The 19,903-nt window shown below is 39.2% G+C and overlaps 2 protein-coding genes across 3 annotated transcripts in view; one reads left to right on the top strand and one right to left on the bottom strand.

Annotated features, from left to right (window-relative positions):
• The window catches only part of snx17 (sorting nexin 17), a 48,676-nt gene extending 44,887 nt beyond the window's left edge, over positions 1-3,789 (top strand). The window contains exons 11-15 of the mRNA XM_015015869.1: positions 1,132-1,260; positions 1,627-1,704; positions 2,057-2,131; positions 2,223-2,264; positions 2,388-3,789. Coding sequence (XP_014871355.1) covers positions 1,132-1,260; positions 1,627-1,704; positions 2,057-2,131; positions 2,223-2,264; positions 2,388-2,507 — 444 coding nt within the window. The 3' untranslated portion in view covers positions 2,508-3,789. The remainder of the gene's footprint in view (positions 1-1,131; positions 1,261-1,626; positions 1,705-2,056; positions 2,132-2,222; positions 2,265-2,387) is intronic.
• A 3,298-nt stretch (positions 3,790-7,087) lies between these two features.
• Positions 7,088-18,365, bottom strand: znf513a (zinc finger protein 513a). Of its 2 annotated transcripts, XM_015015878.1 has the most exons (5): positions 18,148-18,237; positions 15,137-15,246; positions 13,426-13,557; positions 9,223-10,020; positions 7,088-8,481 (listed from the first exon to the last, which is right to left on the bottom strand). In XM_015015878.1, exons 2-5 carry the CDS (start codon positions 15,174-15,176, stop codon positions 7,532-7,534), a joined length of 1,920 nt encoding a protein of 639 aa, XP_014871364.1. In that variant the 5' UTR covers positions 15,177-15,246; positions 18,148-18,237; the 3' UTR covers positions 7,088-7,531. The 2 variants fall into 2 exon arrangements, with proteins under 2 accessions (XP_014871364.1, XP_014871363.1); XM_015015877.1 differs by lacking the exon at positions 15,137-15,246 and having other exon boundaries at positions 18,148-18,365.
• Positions 18,366-19,903: the final 1,538 nt, after the last annotated feature.

Below are 19,903 nucleotides of genomic sequence, written 5' to 3' on the forward strand. Positions count from 1 at the left end.
AGAGCAGCTTTGCTGTAAAGCGTCACACTAACAGAAGTAACAGGCTGAGTGATCAGCAGACATTCCTCTGTGGAAACTATTCATTTCATTTTTAAATAGCTTCTTAGATCTGTATGCTTCCTCTTACCTCATTTACATCCACCTCACCGGTACTAAAAATGGCTAACTTTGAGTCTTCACTCAGTAATGACCTCCACACCAAAAGAGTGTTGTTGTTGTTGCTACTTGTTAGCGCCTTGATATTGTGCTTTTTTTTGTGACCAAAAAAAAAAAAAAAAGAAAAAACAAGCGATCAGATATCTGAGTTTCTGACTGACAATCAACCAATTCTGGTCACTGCTCCATTTCAGGGGTTTCAGTAATAGTTGTAGTAAAAAAAAAATAAAAAATTCTGCGATGACAAATACTGAGCAAATAAAATCGTCGAAATTTCTACCTTTCTATTGCTCTGACAAAAATAGCCACTGATAATTCATTAAACACTTGCAGATGCAGCACTGTATTCAAATGGGGATGGTTCACTTTTGCATTGCATTAATATGCAAGCAGTTGCATATCAGGAATGGTATTTAGATTTTGTACCAAATTTGCTCACAGATCTCCACACACGGCAGCACATGAAATTAAAAAGCCTGTTGGCCTGGTTGGTTACAGACGGAGAGTCCCGACGCTGCCCAGCAGGGTGATTAATTCCTCCGCTCACTCTGAGAGGTCAAAGTCATTTTAATGAGCCCTTTCCTGTCCAGCAAAATATCTCAAGCATCTCATTTAATGCAGCACTGCAGCCACTTTCGATAGCTAAATGTCAGGTTACATATAAACAGCCGTGCGTGTTGGTGCATTTGCTTTTCCTTCTGGGTGTTGTGTTTTCGTGAGTCTGATTAGCATTCCTCAGAGGAAATGTTCTTAGCGAGGAGCTCGGCTTCTTGAAGCGTTGATTTCAGGGATCTTTAGAAAACCACAGTTTCGACTTCATTTTGAAAAATGGCGATGCAGATAAAAACATGTGAACGAGGTGTAACTCCTGCATTCCAGGTTGTGCTCATGTTCTGGATTGTATTTTTAACAAATAAACCCGAAATAAGATTCTGGTGTTGTTTTCTTCTCTTTTTTTTTTTTTTTTAACTGCAGCAAGTCCCTATATCAAATGGTACGACTAATCCCTGCAACTCGACAAAATGTGAGGTGAAGCTGGAGCTCGCCTTTGAGTATCTAATGAGCAAGGATCGCCTCCAGTGGGTCACCATCACCAGCCAGCAGGTAGACGGAGCCTGGTCGGCTCAATTCAAATTCAAAAAATATTTTGTTGATCCCAAAGGGAAATTAAATGTTGTTGTAACTCATAATAATTCAGATTCTTCAAAGAGTTATTGTAGACGGTGATGGCTGTCGGCAGGACAGATCTCTTGTCTAGCAACGTTTGTGTTCTCGGCTCTCGCATAAAGAAATTGTCCAAGTCTGTGTGAGAAGCTGAAGGATTTCTTCAGTGCACCAACGCTATTACTTTGGCATGTTAGCCTCGAGTTCCTGTAATTACATATATTAAGGCTGAGTCATGACTCCCACGGCTGTACCTTTTTATATTTGTTCTGTCAATAAAAATTGGCTTTGTACTTGTGATTTCAGGCAATCATGATGAGCACTTGCCTTCAGTCTATGGTGGATGAGTTGATGGTGAAGAAGTCGGGTGGCAGTATAAAGAAGGTTTGCGTTAATAAAAATGCATGGATACGTTTCACGTCCTCTCTGTTGTGCAAAAGTGATTTGGTTTTATTTTCATTAAACTGTTTGGTTTGCACACAATTAAAAGTTTACACACACTCGTCACATGCAGGAATATAGTACTTACTTTTGGGTTTTGAAAACCTTTTCACTGTAAACCTTAATTATTTAGCATCAAAATTATTAACTGAACCTTTTTTTTCAGTTGATGACTGTGAATTATTTTTGTATGATTATGTAAGCATCAAACATTTTAATTGGTAATTAATTTTTCAACATTAAATAAATTTTCCTATAAATTTTAGTGTTTTTTTGTCTCTCTCTGTCTTTCCAGATGCTGAGAAGGCGACACAATGGCTCCATCCATCGGTCTGACAGTCAGCAAGCTGTGAAATCTCCCCCTCTACTGGTGAGTAATGGAACAGCAGGCTGATTGTTTTGATGATATAAATGCTGGGTGTTATATTTTTTCACAATAACTTATGTTTTTGGGCTCGCAGGACTCCCCTGATCCGAGCCGAGAACAAATTGTCAAGCTGTCGGTGAGTATTACTCTGTCCTTCTTCTGGACTTTTAGCATCAAACTAGAAAAGTTTTTTTTTTTTTTTTCCTTCAAGATTCAACCACTCTCTCTAATTTGTTTGCACTTTTTTATTTTTGTCCAGACCAAGCTGAATTCGGTGTCTCTCAGAGGGATCAGTGCGTCCAACTCTGCAAACGACATCAGCGGCGACGACTTTCACGGCAACTACGCTTTCGAGGGAATCGGCGATGATGACCTGTAACGCGCAAATTGCCCCGCTTCCATTCTTCACTTCACCAGTAACGACTAAAGCAACAAAGATCACAAGCTGAACTGAGCCGAGCGATCCACACGAGGCGGTCCACGTCTGCAAGATTGTAGCTTCTTCCCGGAGAACTTGCTGCCTTAAAGCTCCCATTTTCTCTTCCGCCGCCATTTGCTCTTTTAGACTCTAAAAGGCTCGCCCCGATTAGTTTTAGTTAGAATCATTCCATTAAGACTTTTTAAGTTGTATCGATTTTTACATGAGGAAAACATTTCAAGTGGGCTGCATGCTCCATCTCCGACCAGAGCCAAATGTTTGTTTGTGTGTGTAATGTGCAGACCTGCCACTAGTGATTATATCCCAGAACGGGGAGGAGAATATATAGTGGTCGCAAATGTGTTAAAATATATCTCACAACTACAGAAAATTTAGACCAGCTGGTTCGCCATATAGATCGGTGTTTGGCTTTTAAAATGCTTCTAAAATGTTTCCTGCTACTCTTGTGCCAAATTTTGAAGAAAAAAAAAAAAAAGTCCAGTTAGAAGAGGTGTCACTTCTCCTGCCTTCGGAAGCAGTCCGATGCCTTAACTTGTCACTCGCCGTAGGTTGAGAGCAAACATTTCAAACAACTAGAATCTTGCAGAAGTTGATGGAAGGTTAATCAAGTTGGTGGAGCTGCTTGCCCATCATTTTTGCACAGTATTAACAGTTGAGCTGAAATTTTTGAGCTGAGGCTCAAGTGTGACGGTAAAAACATGAAAATCCATTTTATTTAGTTTTTGTTTGCAGGTTTTTCAAGGTTTCTCATTAATGCCAAATTATAGTTTACTAAAGCATTTTGCACAAAAATAATAAAAAAAACAACAAATTATGATAATGTCACTTTTTATATTCTGTACTTGCAAGTAAGCATTCTGAACATGTACTAATATCTGTATCATTGCTTATTGTAATCGAATAGCTTAAATATAATCTAAGCTGTATGAAACAAAGTCTACATGGACCAACGTTGATCATGTTTACGTGATGTTGGGGGGGACATCTTGGTTTAAATCAAGTGTTTACAAATTTATCGTGATTTTTCTGTCTTGTTCTCTTCTGACAAATGATCCTGAGGGGGAATGTTCTTTGAATTATTGTGATTTGTTGGTTGTTTCAATCATGTTGAATGTTTTTAATTAAAAAGAATGGTGCTTCGAAGTGGCTAGTGTAATCACAGTTGCTGTAATGAACAAAGTTTCTACAGAGTAGGCAACAGATTGACCATATCTCACTGATTTAAAAAAAAAAAAAAAAGACAAAAAAACAAAGTATCATGTCGCCGCTGTTGTCTCGGTGAGTTATGAGGCCATTAAATGTAAATCGGTGTCAACGGATCAACAGCTTTATTCTTACTGGTAACTGGAACGACAAATGATGTAAATGTTTTCATCCTTCGGCTGCTTTGATTCTTTTTACTCCCCTCTGCTTTTTATAGATAGGTCAATAACAACCGAGGTCTTTTTTTTTTTTTTTTTACTTTTTCTCCTTTACCCGTCACTTCAGAGTTCACAGCGCTGCAAGATCCTGATTGTTGGTAAATGTGTACGTGCCAAATCTTAGTGTTTATTTTTTTTCCCCATAGGTGTCATTTCAACATAAATGTCAAAATTCATGAATAATCATCAGATGTCCAGATGCTAAAATAAACTCAAAAGATTCACTGACCGTGTGACTCGTCTTACATTGTTTTTACCCGGCAGTCATGCCAAAACCGGTGGAAATAAACCAGTTTGTTGAACAATTTATTTTAGATTTCACCTTTTTGGTTTATACTTAAAACTGCAGTATGTAACTTTAATGATTTTTAAAATAAAAAACATTAAAACTCACTATGTTGCAATAAAATGAGAAGGATAATCTGAAAAAAAAAGAAAAAAAAAATCAAGCTCCTCTGTGGTCCTACTGCCATCTGCAGACATACGCCACTCTGTTAGAAACATCCAATCAGAGACAGGAGGAGGGTTTTAGTGCTGTCAATCATCGCCCCGTTGCTCTCTGCTAGCCTTCCTCTAGGTTCCCACACAAGTCAGCAGGGATTGTGCCAGCTAATTAGCATGGCCACTGATAACGACGAGTAAACAGTATTTCTGTAAAGGCAAGTTGTTTCTTTGCCATTAGCACATTCAGCAGCGTGTACATTAGCATTATTGCACACGCTGCTATACATTAGTGTGGCTCTGACAGGTTATTTCTGACTGAGGAACTTGACTTTTTTCAGTTTTTTTTTTTTTTGTCACAACATGGCGACAGTTGTAATAAATATGTAAATAATATATACACATTGTTTATAAAAGTTACAAACTGTGGCAATTAACCACCATTTAACCACTCAACATGGAGAGTAGAGTTTTCAACATTAGAATTTTTATTTTGAAAATAAAATATACCCCTTGCCTCAGACGTATCTGTTCAGACATGCAGATTGTATTATTGAGGTTATTTTGCCCATGAAAGCTGAAACAAGTTATAGTTGTGATGAGCAAAACAGACAAATTTGATTGTGTGACCAAATGCTACGCTTCGTGCAAAACAAAGACAACAAACCAGACGATTAGCTCGATGTTTTACATCCAACGATGCGTATTCCAGGTATTTATTTCAAACTCCTCATTTAAGGCATTAATGACGTCGTAAAAACAGAAACGGCCCACCTGCGGGAAATATAAATCCGTGGGCTCATTGTGACATGTCGGGTTTGCAGCCTGGAAAATGTCTCCCTTGCATAAAATAGTCATTCACAAACACTTAACATTAAATCACAGTTCTTATTTTCCAAACATGGCAGCTAAATGACACGGCACAGTCAAAGAAAAAAAATGCACCTCCGAGATGTGCATTACAGCCACATTAGAGAAATAAAACTATCACGTGTTCACATGCTTTCTTATTTGATTAATCTCTTTTCAGGTTAAAAGAAAAAAGAAATCTCACAGTAAATAGCAAACTAAATTAAAGCAGAGGTCTTCCGTTGAAAGACTGTCGTCAATGAAATGTGTTGCTAAGCTGTAAAAAGTTACTGATATGTTAGAAGAAATGAACCTGAAACATTGCAAATAAAACTAATCTCTAGGCTGCATGTAAAGTATTTAAATCAATGCTTCACCTGGCAATACACGGTTCTTTATCTCTGTTATACTTATGCTAGTGGTCGTCTCCCCTTCTCCGGATTTTATTCATTTATTTTTTTTATTTATTTATTTTTTTTTTTTTACTTTTTTTTTGGTAGGCTCCACCACATAGAGAGGAGCCGGTTGAGGCGGCTTGGTGATCTGGTTAGCATGCTTTCTCGAAGATAATGGATGGATGGCTCCTGGTATATATACTGAACTATTTCACAGGGAAACCATTGGATAAAATAAGAACATATCAATCTGGATGTGAGATCAATTATTGCCTGCAGCACAACTGTAGTATTTTTTTTTCTTCTGCTTATTGGCTCCGTGTCGATGCTAATGACCCGGTTTCACCACTGAGCTCTGCAAACAATGAGTACACATCTAAATGGTGCGGAGAGCGGAAAATATGCCATCTAAAGTGACTGCAAATGAGCACGAAAGGAAGAGCAGGAGAATATTATACCAGAAAGCAGCGTGTGGACGATTTAAATAATAAAAAACAAATGGAAAGCGTCTGAATTGAATGCAAGAAGTACGCCGAGTATTGCGTGAACAAACGCTGATCGATTTCACAATTAGCTATACACGTTTTAAGTCTTTAATTTATTGCTTTAATTTTGTTTCGAGTTGGCACTTTTGGATCAGCAGTAACGACGAAAAAAAAAAAATCGATATAAACGACACTGAGCGATACGGGTTTTTTTTTTTTATACGAGGAAATGCCCTGTTACAACAATCCTAAAGGCTGGAATCTGAAAAGTGCGCACCTAAAGTAACAGAACAGCAAGTTTAACTTTATTTAGTCGAATGCTAATCTACTTATACTCAGAGGAACACGGAGCTCTACAGGTGTCAGAATTATTGAGCTTCAATAAGCACGGGATAAAAATTGTTTGTAGAAGATCTAGACCAATGACTGGAAGCCGAAGACGCCCCATCAACATGCTCCACATGCATTTATGGTGCTAAATTAAGTCTTAATCAACACATTTCTTTACTTTTACAGACGAAGCGTAGGAGATTTTGGCAAAAAGAAAAAAAAATGAAGTAAATAAAAATGGACTATTTGAGTGAGGGCAGCATTGTTTAAATTACTGGCACATTCATAAAGACAAACACAATATCTGTACTATTAAATAGCACTTTGATAGCATTACATACGGCAATCTGAAGGCATATCACTAACAGAGATTGAACTTGAGTAAAAACAACAAAACAAAACAAAACAAAACAAAACAAAAAAAAAGCACAATAAAGTCGTCTCCAGAACCCATCTGCTTAAAAGATGCACTGTCCGGTTCTGGGTCGGTACAAAATTGTCACACTTAAGAATAAAAATGTCATTTAGAAGAAAAGAACCAAACAGACTCAGTACCAATTTGATTTCATTTGCGTTTAAAATTAACCAAAAATAACTAACTTGTGCATTAAAAATGTTTTAATGACTTGTCAGGGCAGCTCGAGCAGACAAGGGAAGGAGTCCCACAAGGACGGCGATATTTGGTCGCGTCATCGTTCAAATGACAACATGCGTGTAGTGTGAGAGTGAAATATCGGTATCTGATTACACAGTGAGACAGAGGACTTCCACAGAGTTCCCTTTTTTACCCTGACATGAAAAAATGAAAAAAAAAAAAAACACTGTAGAAAATAAACACTCAAACCAAAAAGGCATTAAAAAAAATTGAAAAAACGAATTCCTAACTCTGCCAGATTCCACTTACTGAACAATTAGCAGCCATGGAGGAGATCCGACGCGACACTGAGAGATAGACGCACGTTAAATCCATAAAAAGGCTCAGTGAAAACAATCGAAACAAGTTGCTGGTAGCTTAGTTTTGCTGTGTTAGGAATTATGCAACCTTAAGTTTGCAGCTTGAGTGTACAGCCAGCCCCGGCCTCCCGCGGCATGTACTGCATATCGGCTCCGACTTCTTTTCTGTGAGTCTGAATGCCGCCTCCCATCACTTTCCTCCTGTCCTCCTCCACGTCGGTGCCGATCATGGGAACTTTCACCCAGCCGTCAGTGGCCACGCCGTGTTTTTTCTGGTGTCTTTTGTAGTTGTCCCAGTGGCCGGTGGTGTAGCCGCACTCCTGACACTTGTACGGCTTCTCGCCGGTGTGCCGCAGCATGTGCCGCTTCAGGTTCATGCTCTGGTTGCAGCTGTAGTTGCACACGGGGCACTGGAAGGGCTTGGCGCCCGAGTGGACGCGCTGGTGCCGCTTGAGGTTGGCCAGGTTCCCGCAGGCGTAGTCGCACAGATGACACTTGTAGGGCTTTTCTCCCGTGTGCACCCTGTGGTGGCGCTTGAGGTTGTCGAAGTGCGCCGAGGCGTAGTCGCACTGGGGGCACTTGTACGGCTTCTCGCCGCTGTGAGTCTTCATGTGGCGCGCCAAGTGGTTGGGGTAGTGGGTGAGGAAGGGGCAGGCGGCGCAGGTGTAGACCTTGTCACTGCGCTCACCGGGGCTGTTCGGAGACGATGAGGAGTCCTTGGTCAGCATTTCAAGGGTACACTTGGCACAAATCTGGGCTGAGGAGCCGTCCTCGTCCTCCAGGACGACCCCGCATAGCCGGCAGGTAAACGGGAAAAGTGGAGTCGGGAGTGCTGCGCCTTCGGCCACGGCCCCTCGAGTAGTCCTGCTGCTACCGCTGCCGGTCATCTCCAGCAGAGAGGGAGGCTGGTGGCCAGGAGCTGGGTTGGACGCAGGGATGGGGGGAGGAGATGCTCCCTTCAAGTTATCAAAGACCGACAGGTAGTCACTGTTCTGGGCCCCCAAACTCAGGTTAGAGGTTGGCCTTGCAACCTCAGAGACTTTGGGGGCAAAAAAACCCAAACAAACAAAAAGAAAAAAGTTACAGAGTGAGTTATTAAGTCATATGAAATATATTTCAAGACAGTTATAGTAACAATTGAAAGTGCTTTGCAAAAACATTTATATCCCTTTAAAGCTGCATTATTTAACTTTTATTAAAATAAAATAAGTTTTCTACATTTTTAAAACTGACAGTATGACATGAGAAAGGTAATCTGTGAAATATTTTTATTTTTTAAGCTTCTCTGGCTCCTCCCAGTGGTCTATTTACAGAAATACACCCGTGCCAGTCAGAAACAGCCAATTGGAGCCAGGAGCTATACAGCTCCTCCCCCACATCAGAGCCTGCTGTTAACTAGCTAGCAGGGCCGCTGATGACACCGAGTAAACATTAATCTTTAACATCCTGCAACATTAAGTTGTTTCTGTGCCTTTAGGACATTAAGCAGCGTGTACACACGGTTGACTGACAGCATTAAGACCCTTCATTCTGGCTCTGATTGGTTGCTTCTGACCAAGCTGTGTATTGCTACAGATGGCAGTAGGACCACAGGGTGAAGGCATAGGAGTTTGATTTTTTTCATCCAATCATATCAGATATGGTAGCAGTTTTAACAAACTTGCAAAAAACCTATTTTTATAAAAGTTAATTACAATTATGTTACAACCAACTTCAATTAAGTTGATTTTTTATTTTTTTGTGTGTGTTGTCCAATAGTTAAAATTACAGGAAGTCTTACCTGAAGCACCAGTCACTTCCTCATTGGGTCTTTGCTCACTCCCAGGTCTCTTCAGGCTGTTGTGGCCACACACAGGTTGAGGTGGAGCGTCCTGCCCCACCCCTGCAGAGTGCATCTGGGGCAAATTAGGCACATGCATGCGCTGGTGCCTCTTGAGGTTTCCAAGGGAACTGCAGGCGAAAGCGCACGTCTCACATTTGTAGGGTTTTTCCCCAGTGTGGATGCGCAAGTGTCTCTGCAGGTTCACCAGCTGGGCTGAGGCGTAAGTGCACAGAGGGCAGTTGAAGGGCTTCTCCCCGTTGTGCGTCTTCATGTGACGCTTCACGTGGTTGGCATAGCGAGAGGAGAAGCCACAGAGGTGGCACGAGTGCTGCTTGAGCAGTCTGTCCTCGGCGGACAGTTCTTCCTTGTCGCCCACCCCGTTCCCCAAGCCCTCGCAATCAGGCTGGGAATTCGTACGAATCTGCAAACCGGAGCGAACCCCGCCGCCGCTCCCGAAAGGAGAGCAGAAGTCTGAGCTTTTCGCCTCCCTGGAGGCTTTGCAACACCTAAGGCAGTAAGGCCCAACCAGGTCCATGCCTGGGCCGAGAGGTTCGTCGCGGAGCTGTCCGCAGACCCTACAGGAAAGGTAAGGAGGAAACATTGGCTCGGATTGAGTCCCTCGGCTCTGGCATTCCCTCCTGTTGTCGGCTGTGCTGCGCGAGTTGTCCGTTTCACTTTCCATACTGAGCTGGCTGTAGGAAGAGCTCTCCTCATCACCCAGAGGACACACGGAGAAACCGATCTCAGCAGCTACTTCTATAAAACAAAAAACAAACACATTTCATCCTAAAGGCCCACAAAGTGAATACAACTCTCACAAATGTGCACAGCTTAAAAAAAAAACAAAAGCAAAAAAAAAACATGATTTTGAGATGAAGTTTGAAGAACAAACACAATGCAGTTAAAGTCTTTTTTTTTTTTTTTGATTCCATTTACATTCCTTATTAAGAAAGTATTTTCTATGGGACACTGCTGTTTGCATAAGTGCTCCACAAAAGTGGCTCCCAGTTCAACAGACAGAACAAAACTACATTTGTTATGATTCCATCTACCGTATCCTAAAGAAGTGTTTACACGCCTTGAATTTCTCCTATTGAGTCGTAAACTTCTGTTGTTTTTACTGAGATTTTCTGTGATCAATCACCACAAGGCGGCATACAATTCTAAAAAGGTTTTCATTTTTACCCCCAACAAATATTAACCTAGATAGAGTGCAAAGTTTTTAATCAATTTAATCACTAAAAATAAAATTCCTTTTCCCACAGGTACAACAAGAACACTTTCTGTCACTTTATGGCTTGCGGAAAACTACAAACATGACTACGTCTTAATTTCTTTGAACCTCTGCTGCCTTCTTACTTCTCTTCTTTAAAGGCCGTATCTGTGGAATGTTAATGGAGGTTAAGAGTTGTTCTTTCAACACCTGAGCTGCAAACCGCTGCAGCTCCCCTGGTGACAGCCCAATCCTTTTGGCTGCTTCTCCTGCTAAAGCTGGGTGTGCGGTTCTACCACGACGACTCTTTAAGCAAACTTGGATGATATGAGTTATGAGATTTAATTTTCCCTTGGGATGAAATGTTTTTGGATTTGAATGTCTTAATTGAAAAGCTCCATTAATACCAAAAACAAATTACTTGTTTATTAATTGTCTGCGCTGAACTTCTACAGGGCTAGCAGAGTAAAGGGGGGCAAACACAATGCAAACCAACATTTTTCAGATTTTTAATTTTTTTGTGAAAAGCGCTGCTCCTTTTTCTCTCCACTTCACAATTATGCACTATTTTTTTGTTGGTCTATTATTTAAAGCCCCAGTATACATAGATACATACATTTATGGTTCTAACATGACAAAAGTAGGAAAAATCTAATGAACAGGAATACTCTTAGTAATCAGACGGTGCATATATTAACCAAACGGTGTGGCTGCATAGAGTGAAACGAGCCAGCTCTTCCTTTTCCACTACGTTACGGTGAGCCTTCACTATGTTCATGTCACTTCAACCGTCTTAAGACTTAGCTATGATAATTCCTATGGACATGTTCAAACAAGCTCAGCTGCTTTCACCGTTTCTCAAATTAAAACCTGAGCACAGAATTCATTTCAAACTTCAGCGTGCACAGTGGAGGCATTCAGGGCGGGGTTGGCACTTTGCCACACACAGCTACACAGACAATGTTGAGTGTAGAAAACGGATTTAAAAAAAACCCCAAACAGATTAAAGAGAAGAGGTGGAAAAGTAAATGTAATGACATTTTTGAACATTAAAAACTCACTCCCTTAAGTGATAACTTGTAGCAAAGAAAACAAAACAAACAAAAAAAAAAACTTTCAGGCAGACAAAGCCTCACTTCACAGTAAAATCCTTTTAGTGAATGAAATGATACTCACAGACTAAGCCGAGTGTATTTTTAGAGGTAGGAAAATCTATTTCTCCCAGACGGTGGAGTAAAAAGATTCAATGCTTTGACGTGCCGAGCTCTCGAGGGCCGAACGAGCAGGACCGAGACCACCTTCCTCTCCAGACGCTGAAGCACAAAGTGAGGAAGGGGAGATCTGGAGCCGGCCTTTTATCCCGGCCCATGGAAACCCCTCATGGATGATTACCAGGCCTAATGATAATTATGATGACTGCAATGGTGAGGCTGCTGCTTCTGATGATGATGATAATGATGATGATGATGAGGCCAGAAGATGATGATGATGATGATGATGATGATGATGAGGCCAGAAGAAGATGATGATGATGATGATGATGATGATGATGATGATGATGGGGAAACGATAATGGAGGTAGAGTAGCGTGAGCAGAGGCAGCACATGATGATGAATAAATGCCTTCTTATGATGATGTCCTTGATGGTAATGGTCCCGTCTTTATGTCCCTTATATAACGTTCGCGTCTCGGCTCCTTCTTTTGCTTTCTCGTTTTTCAGTTCACTCGGTCTGACAAACAACCACGCAGCGAAATGTGTGCTGCCTGTTACACGCCATCGCCAAAAACTGCAGCGATGTAGGTGGAAAGCATAACAAATAGAAAAAAAAGAAAGAAACAAAAACAAAACAAACAAACAAACAAAAAAAAAACAAAAAAAAACAAAGAAACAACCAGGCTAACAAATGAATAAAAACACCGAGGTCGTGTGTCAATCCTTTCGGCTTGTGAGACGAGACAAAACAGAATCCAAAGTTCAAGAGAACAAAAAGTGGAAAGGCTTCGAAAGAAATCCGTGAGCCGCCGTCTTTTGTTCTTACAACTGGGTTTCAAACCACAAAAGATTAAAGTAATACTTCATATGACAATATTTTTTCCCCCCTGACATTAATAAATTATAGGATGTATTGATCTCCTTACTAAATTTTGGTAAACGTTGGAACTTCTAATTACATGCCAATTAATTAGTTGTCCAAAGGCTGAGAAATCATTAAAAACATCTTTTTTTTTCACCTTTTGGAACAATGTGGAAAAATATTGCCCTTTCTGTTATGGAAAGACAGTTTTCTCTTCAGACACAGGAAAACTTTTTAAGAAATGGCAGCTTATCAATTGATCGTTAGTCAATCGTTTACCAGTCAACTTTAGATGAACTCATTAATCAATAACTTTCATCCAATACAACGCATCCAGTTTAATTTTCACCATTATAATAAAAAAAAAAATAGCTTTAAATCAGAAGTCATCTTCAGCATCATTAGCAGGCTGTAGCCTAACTCATCATTTTAATACCTCGCATTCAAGTTTTTTTATGACTTGTCCGACATCAAATATTCAATTTTGCAACTGGGAATCTAAAATGAAGCAGCTAAAAACTTACAAGAGTTGGAGACGTCTTCAACACCAAATGACTGCAATGGAAAGTGTGAAGCTAAACCAGATTTCCTCTAGAAATATGTTGCGTTTTAATATTTCAAGATAAAGCCTGGACATACAAATATTTGTCAATAGTTGTTTTTTTTTTTTTTTCAAACTTACCCGCACCGTAAAAAACAATCAATTCAAACTCAACATATTCCAGACTTTGTAGGAACCCTGGTTTTATGTTTAAATACGACATAAAACCAGACTCAGCTTTACGGTGGTTTTCACCAGCTTGAGAATTTAAAAAACATAGACATAAACTCAGTTCCTAAAAAATAGATAAATAAATAAAAGTCCCACAAACCTGCAAACTTTTCCAAGCCTAGAATTCTGTCGTGGTCTGCATCACCAAACACAAGGTCTTGTTCTAGAAGGAAGTCTGTGTCTAAGGGAAGGTTTCCAGGAGTGTCAGCAGCTACACCATCTTCAGAATCCACTGTGGTCAGAAAATAAATAAATAAATAAATAAATAAATAAATAAAACATTTAATGGTTTGAAATATTTGAAACAGTCCACATAAAGCCTTTGGTGTTTTCTCCAAAGACACTAAGGTAAACAAAAACTGTTAACAGCGGCCGAATGTTGCTCTTTTTATCGCAACTACACCAGATGACACCTTAAAATTTTACTTTGTAAGGATTTTATTACAGTTTCATAATGTAAAACTGACTCTTCCATAAAAATGACACCTCTAATTTAAGTCAACAAAATTACTGGCACCCACATACTGTAAAATACTAGTAAAATTGTAATGTTTTGAAGAAATTTTCCATTTTTACTTTACTTTTTTTTTAGGTTGATGAGAAATGTTTAACTAATCTGTGATTTTCTTTTTCTCCCCGAAGGGTCTAAATGTGACATGATGCACTGAATTCTGTTTGCCACTCTTCAAAATAGGAAAGAGAAGAGACGACACTCTTTCAAGAAAGGCAGACGAGCGTTAAATCTTCTTACGACAGGAAATGGCTTCACTTGCCCATTTCTTCCTGGAGAAAAAGCGTATTTTTAACCACCCAAAATGTAGATATTTGTAATTTGCTAAATGCTACTGAGACTTAGATGAGACTTAAGCTTGGGACACACTACATGACTTTCACAGTCTTTACAGATTTTGGAAAGACTGACGTCACGCTAACAGACCTGTTGAGGGATTACAGACTATGAGATTTATCAAAACAACTAAAGCCAGGTAAACGCATCAAATTTCCAAGGGCAACAGATCCATAGGTGGGGCTAAAAGAAGATACTTTCAAAATTTGTACAGGCTGTATTTCTGCGCCGACTCCCCTGCTTCTGGGCCGATTTCTTTTCGAAAGGTCCCGAGAGCGCTGGTGTGCATTTGCCTCTGCCAGGAAATCAAAACAACAGTTTTCAATGGACATTCCAGCAAGATAATGATCCAGAAAACTCCCCAAACTGAACAGAAACGGTTCACTGGACATAAAAAGTAAGTCCCCTGCATTAAACCCAATGGCAAACTTTTGGGTGAGCTGAAGAAAAAGAGAGCACAAGAGACGACCAAGGAGTTTGGATTATCTGTAAATATTGTTTTTACTTTACAAAAATCACGTATGGGAATACCAAGTTCTCTCCTAATGGTAAAGACGCAGTACAAAGAGTATGAAGACTACACAAAAGTCCTTAATCTAAAAAACAAAAAAACAAAAAAAACTCAATATGTCAGCGGCACTGTTTATGAAGAATATATCAAATACATCGGGTACATCTTCAAAATATAGCTCGATAATATAGTCATATTTTAATTTCACATCAAACTGCAAAAATGATCAAACACAGAACGAAAACAGCAAAATCTTACGTCTTCTAAAATCCTTCCTGAAGTCGTTTTTAAATAAGTTTGAGAACAGCCCAGTGGTAACTGAACAGCTGATCTTCGAGTCAATTTGATGTGAAGACATGAACAGAAACCGTTTCAAATGATGGTTCTGTTGTTCAGGACTTATGTAAAAACAACAACAACAGTCAACTTTAAGAAGATCCATAGAGCACCTACACTTGACTGGCTGTGGATTCTGCTGTTTTTTTCTTGGCATCTTCCGGTCAGCCTCTCTCTTCTGTCCAGCGTCTTCTTCCAGACTTCCACAACCATCAGCTCATTGTCATCTGTTCGGATAAAATATTTTGAAAGTATCCAATTCCCCCAATCAGCCACATCATTGTGCGCATGCACCCAACATCCGAGCTCCTCTCTAAAGGTCTGCGGTCCTGTCAGGCACCCACACATTTGCAGCAGCTCCCATAGATGACAGACGCTTGACTGGACTGAAATCTTTAACAATTTAAAGGCCTAGTCAATGTCTTTAATAGGCTTTGAAGGTCAAGCCACTCACATGCAAACTTAGATTTTTTTATTCTGCATGATCAAATGCTCTCAATTATGCTACAGTCATGGAGAGCAGGAAGGCGTTATGCTTGCATAATTAGCTAACGATTATTACAGTCCAGACGATTCTTCGCAATATGCCTGAGATGTTTATTAACACAGCAATAACAATAAGTTTGTGACATACTGTGTAGCCCTGGTGGGCACATTATCCTGACAAACGAGGGAGCTACCAGTAGGGAATACTGTTTTCCTTTAGGGAGTAACAATTTAAGTGAAACGTGGGGAAAAAACTGTGTCCAGAACTTAAAAAAATTCCAAACAACTGTTTTTTAAAATCCTCCAAAATGAGCCATATTCTTCCAATGTGATGAGTTCAATTTAAAAAAAAAAAAAAAAACACAGATCACAATGGCTGCACACCGCACACATTATTACCCAGAGCCACACAAACAAAAGCCATCTCATGTCTCAAAACTGAATGGGCTGTACTGTACGTACAGTGCCTTCAATAAGTACCTGTACCCCCTAACCTTTTCTCATGTTGTCATGATACGACAATCTATTATTTATTGAAAAGGGATCGACCAACACGTAATGGTGCATAACTTAAGTTTCAAAGGCTTTTTTTTTGTACAAATAAAAATGCCTTTAGAAGTCACTTAATTACCAAATTAAGTCCAACTATGTATAATTTATTCTTAGTATAAGCTATTTTTTGAAGGCCTCCAATGTTTGCTTGATAATTTTAGCGAACAAGCAGCGACATGAAGACAAAGACACACACCAGACAGTCAAGCAGAAAGTTGTGGAGAAGCGTAAAGCAGGTTCAATGTATACAGAGATATACAAAGCATTTAGCATCTCACAGAGTTCAATTCATTATTCCAAAATGAAAAAGAAAAGAAAAATGGCACAACTGTAAATCTACCAAGACATAGCAGTCTAATCAAACTAGCGCCCGGGGAAGGAGAGCATTAATCTGACAAGAGGCCCATGGTGTCTCTGGAGGAGCTGCAGAGATCTTCAGCTCAAGTCAGAGAGAAGCTGTCTGCAGGACTTTCATGCACTCCACAAATCTGGCCACTTTTCCACCCTTTTGTGGAAAAGTACCAAGATGAAAGTGGGGCAGCAAAAATCTAGAAGGAAGTTTTCTGGTCAGAAAACCTCTTTGCCGATGTGGCCAGCATGCAAACCGCTATGTGCTGAAGATAACTCACACTGCTTATATACGACCATGAGCACAACGTCCCTTACTGTGAGATACGGTGGGAGCAACATCATGCTGTGGACATAAATATCTTTAGTAGGAATGAGGGGGATTGGGAAGGGGGGTGGAGGGGAGCAATGCTGATGTGAAGATATATGGAATTGAACACAGGATGATTCTGGAAGAAAACCTGCTCAAGACTTCAGATCGGGGAAGAGGATTAGCTTCCACCAGGCAGGAATGAGGAACTATCACGCAGTTCATCATGATATTTAAGGGAACAACAATAAAGTCTGCAAGGTTTCCTGACCTTATAGAAAAAATAAATAAATAAAATAATATATATATATTCCACTCTTGACTCCATGAGATCAGGAATAAAACAGTATATTTAAAACTATAATTAAATACAGCCCACAGTGGTGAACAAATACAAACTGAACTACTGAATTTATTTGGTGTCCTGATGTACCTGATTGTTGATTTTTGATCTTGTCCCAGCCATACAAGCTATTGCTAAGAACTACTTTTTTAAATCTTATTTATAATAAATGCTTAAAAAAAGTAAATCACAAGATGCTTTTAAGTCCATTTTGCTCGTAGAACAGCCAATACAACCCAACAATTGCCTCTATAATCTGTAATCTGTAACAGTAATTGGTCATTCCAAATTGCCCTTTAAAGGATGGACAGATTTTCATTTACATTGGAACCTGAGAAAAAAGTTTTTTTTTTTTTTTTAATTCATCTTAGGACCATTCAATTATAATCTTCACCAAGTAAAATTGACTTGGAGTTCCGTTTTCAAAACGTAAACAAAGTGATATTTCTAGCCATAAGAATAACCTCAACGGAACAATTTTTACTTTATAATATATAAATATATATGTGTATGTCGAGAACAATAAACATCATCGTCTTTCTTGCCCGGTCTCAAGAATCTAGGACCAGTGCAATTTAAGGATCGCAAAGTATAAATTTGAGACGGCAATTTAATATCAGAATAGTTCCCCCTCCCCGTAGTTTGTTACCACGTTACAATGAACAAAGCTGAAACATAACAGCTGAAAAAAAGGGTATAAACCACTGCAGGGCGCATTCTCATTTCCATGTGGAGCATGTGCAGAGCGTAAACAAAAGCCATTAAGATGCTTCAGCAAAAATGGCTAACAGATTCGCTCTGGAATTGTAATACAGCATGAACAAATCTTGTACTAGGCAGTAAAACAAAGCTGAAATGCCTTTATTTACTGCAGGACACAATTGCACAATGCAAACATGAAAAAATGTCAGCAACGTTTTAGTGTCCGATGTTAACCAGTCCTATAAGAAGCTAAAATTAAAAGTGTCCTCGTTGTTGTGCAGTAATGAGTAACAAGAACCATCTTTAGTGAATATTTCAGCAGCAGAAAAACATAGTTAGCCGAATAGCTAATGTCAACTTCACTGGTTAGCTATCAAGCTAACTTACCTAGATACCGTAAATATTCCAGTCGAGGGGAAAGGTTTTTATCTGCGGTAAATTGTTCATTAGACGAGAAGAATATTTCCTCAAACACCCGACATCTGTAGATCCGCCATGTCTTCATGGGCTGCGGTGACAAAGAAAGGCAATTAATGGTATTTTTCATAACTTAATTGATTTTCTGACTCGCCTGTAAGCCAACGGTAACAACAACTACGACAGTACTTCCGGGTTTTGCCTTTCAGAGTAAAAGCAAGTCAGCTTTCTTTTACTCAACACAAACTTTGTGGTACTTTGTATTTTAAATACTGTTTAATTGCTTTGGTGGTGATTTCCCTCGGTATATTTGGGGGGAACGATAGAAAACTATTATTCTAATTTGCCCAAAACGTACTCATTTTTTTGTTTTGTTTATCCTTCAGTTCTTAACCTGAAATAGTAATTTTCGTACTTTCTACAAACGTAAAAAATAAGATGGTAAATCTATTAGTGTAATTCATTAGTCCAGACAAAAATCTCATAATTCTACTTACATACATCTAACACCCTTAATCCAAATTACCCATTATCAAATTTAGAGTGCATTTTATGTGCATTAATTGTCTCAAACTTTTTCATATTTTGTCATATTACAATTAGCAATTTTAATAATATTTCTATGTGTTCCTGTTGAAGTTGAGCATCTTTACGGCATCATGCAGCCACCATAATGTTTCACTTTAGAGGTGATGTAGAATATGTGTATAATATGTGATTTTTAAAATGTTCTACTACTGAACATTTGTAGAACATGGTATGCATCCTCCCTGAGTCAAAAGCTTTAGAAAACTACTTTTAACTGCAATTACAACTCTCAATCTTCTTGTCTTGAAAATTTCCTACCAACTTTACACAACTGCAGACTAATATTTGTACACTTTATTTGTAAAACAAGGACGAGGCCATATAGAAACATTAATATTTAAGTCTAATTGGACTTTAGTCTGCACTTTGAGGTCATTCTAACATGATTATGCTTTTACCTCAGTCATTCTATTTGACTTCTGGCTATAGTCAAACAGAATGACTAGCCATTTTATTTGGCTAAAGAATGGCCAATAGAATAATTATAGTCTGGTATACTGGTAATTATTCAGGATGCAACTCCGCCCAATTTCTCATTAATTCTCACTTTTCTGATCGATATCTTACTTTCTCTTTGACACACAGCCTTGTAGCTCAAAAAGTTTGATTTTGATCTTACCTGGCAAGAGCGTCGTCTTCGCATTTGCTCTGTTCGCTATGGTTATGTCTTTTATTTTGAAGGTTTGTGGTTCAAACCGGATGTTTTGATTTTCCTGGCGGGATGAATCTTGACTATTGTGCACCAACATTTTGTTTCCGATACTAAAAACATTCCCTACGGTTTTCTCTCAACATCTGTTTACTAATGTTAATATTTTGGTCAAATGAGATTAGGGGATTATGTGAATGATATAATATATAGCACACATCGGGTATGCAAACCTCAAAAATATAAACACATTATGGATTTAATTATATTTAAACCTACTAAAGTGCAGCATATCAATGACTTAACTCAGAGGTTCCCAAACTGTGGGGCGCGCCCCCTGGGGGGGGGCGCCGTGCCATTGCAGGGGGGTGGGGGGAGCCGTTTGAATGAAAATAAAAAAACAAACACAAAAAACCATGACTGCTGTATGCGCTGGGTTTTTACCTTAGAACGGCCAACTCTCTGTTATTCCTCAGTAAATTTGATACA

The sequence above is a fragment of the Poecilia latipinna genome, unplaced genomic scaffold (assembly GCF_001443285.1).
Source record: "Poecilia latipinna isolate Pla-1442-1.1 unplaced genomic scaffold, P_latipinna-1.0 Scaffold1963, whole genome shotgun sequence".
In the NCBI taxonomy this organism is placed as follows: Eukaryota; Metazoa; Chordata; class Actinopteri; order Cyprinodontiformes; family Poeciliidae; genus Poecilia; species Poecilia latipinna.

Bases quoted from the DNA above. Each gene is read 5' to 3' on its own strand.
- znf513a (XM_015015877.1), bottom strand. From the start codon at position 18,307: ATGAAAAATACCATTAATTGCCTTTCTTTGTCACCGCAGCCCATGAAG. The intron at 13,558-18,147 runs GTAAGTTAGCTT...TTCTGACCACAG, and splicing joins GGAATATTTACGGTATCTAG to TGGATTCTGAAGATGGTGTA. The intron at 10,021-13,425 runs GTTTGTGGGACT...TTTGTTTTATAG, and splicing joins AGGCTTGGAAAAGTTTGCAG to AAGTAGCTGCTGAGATCGGT.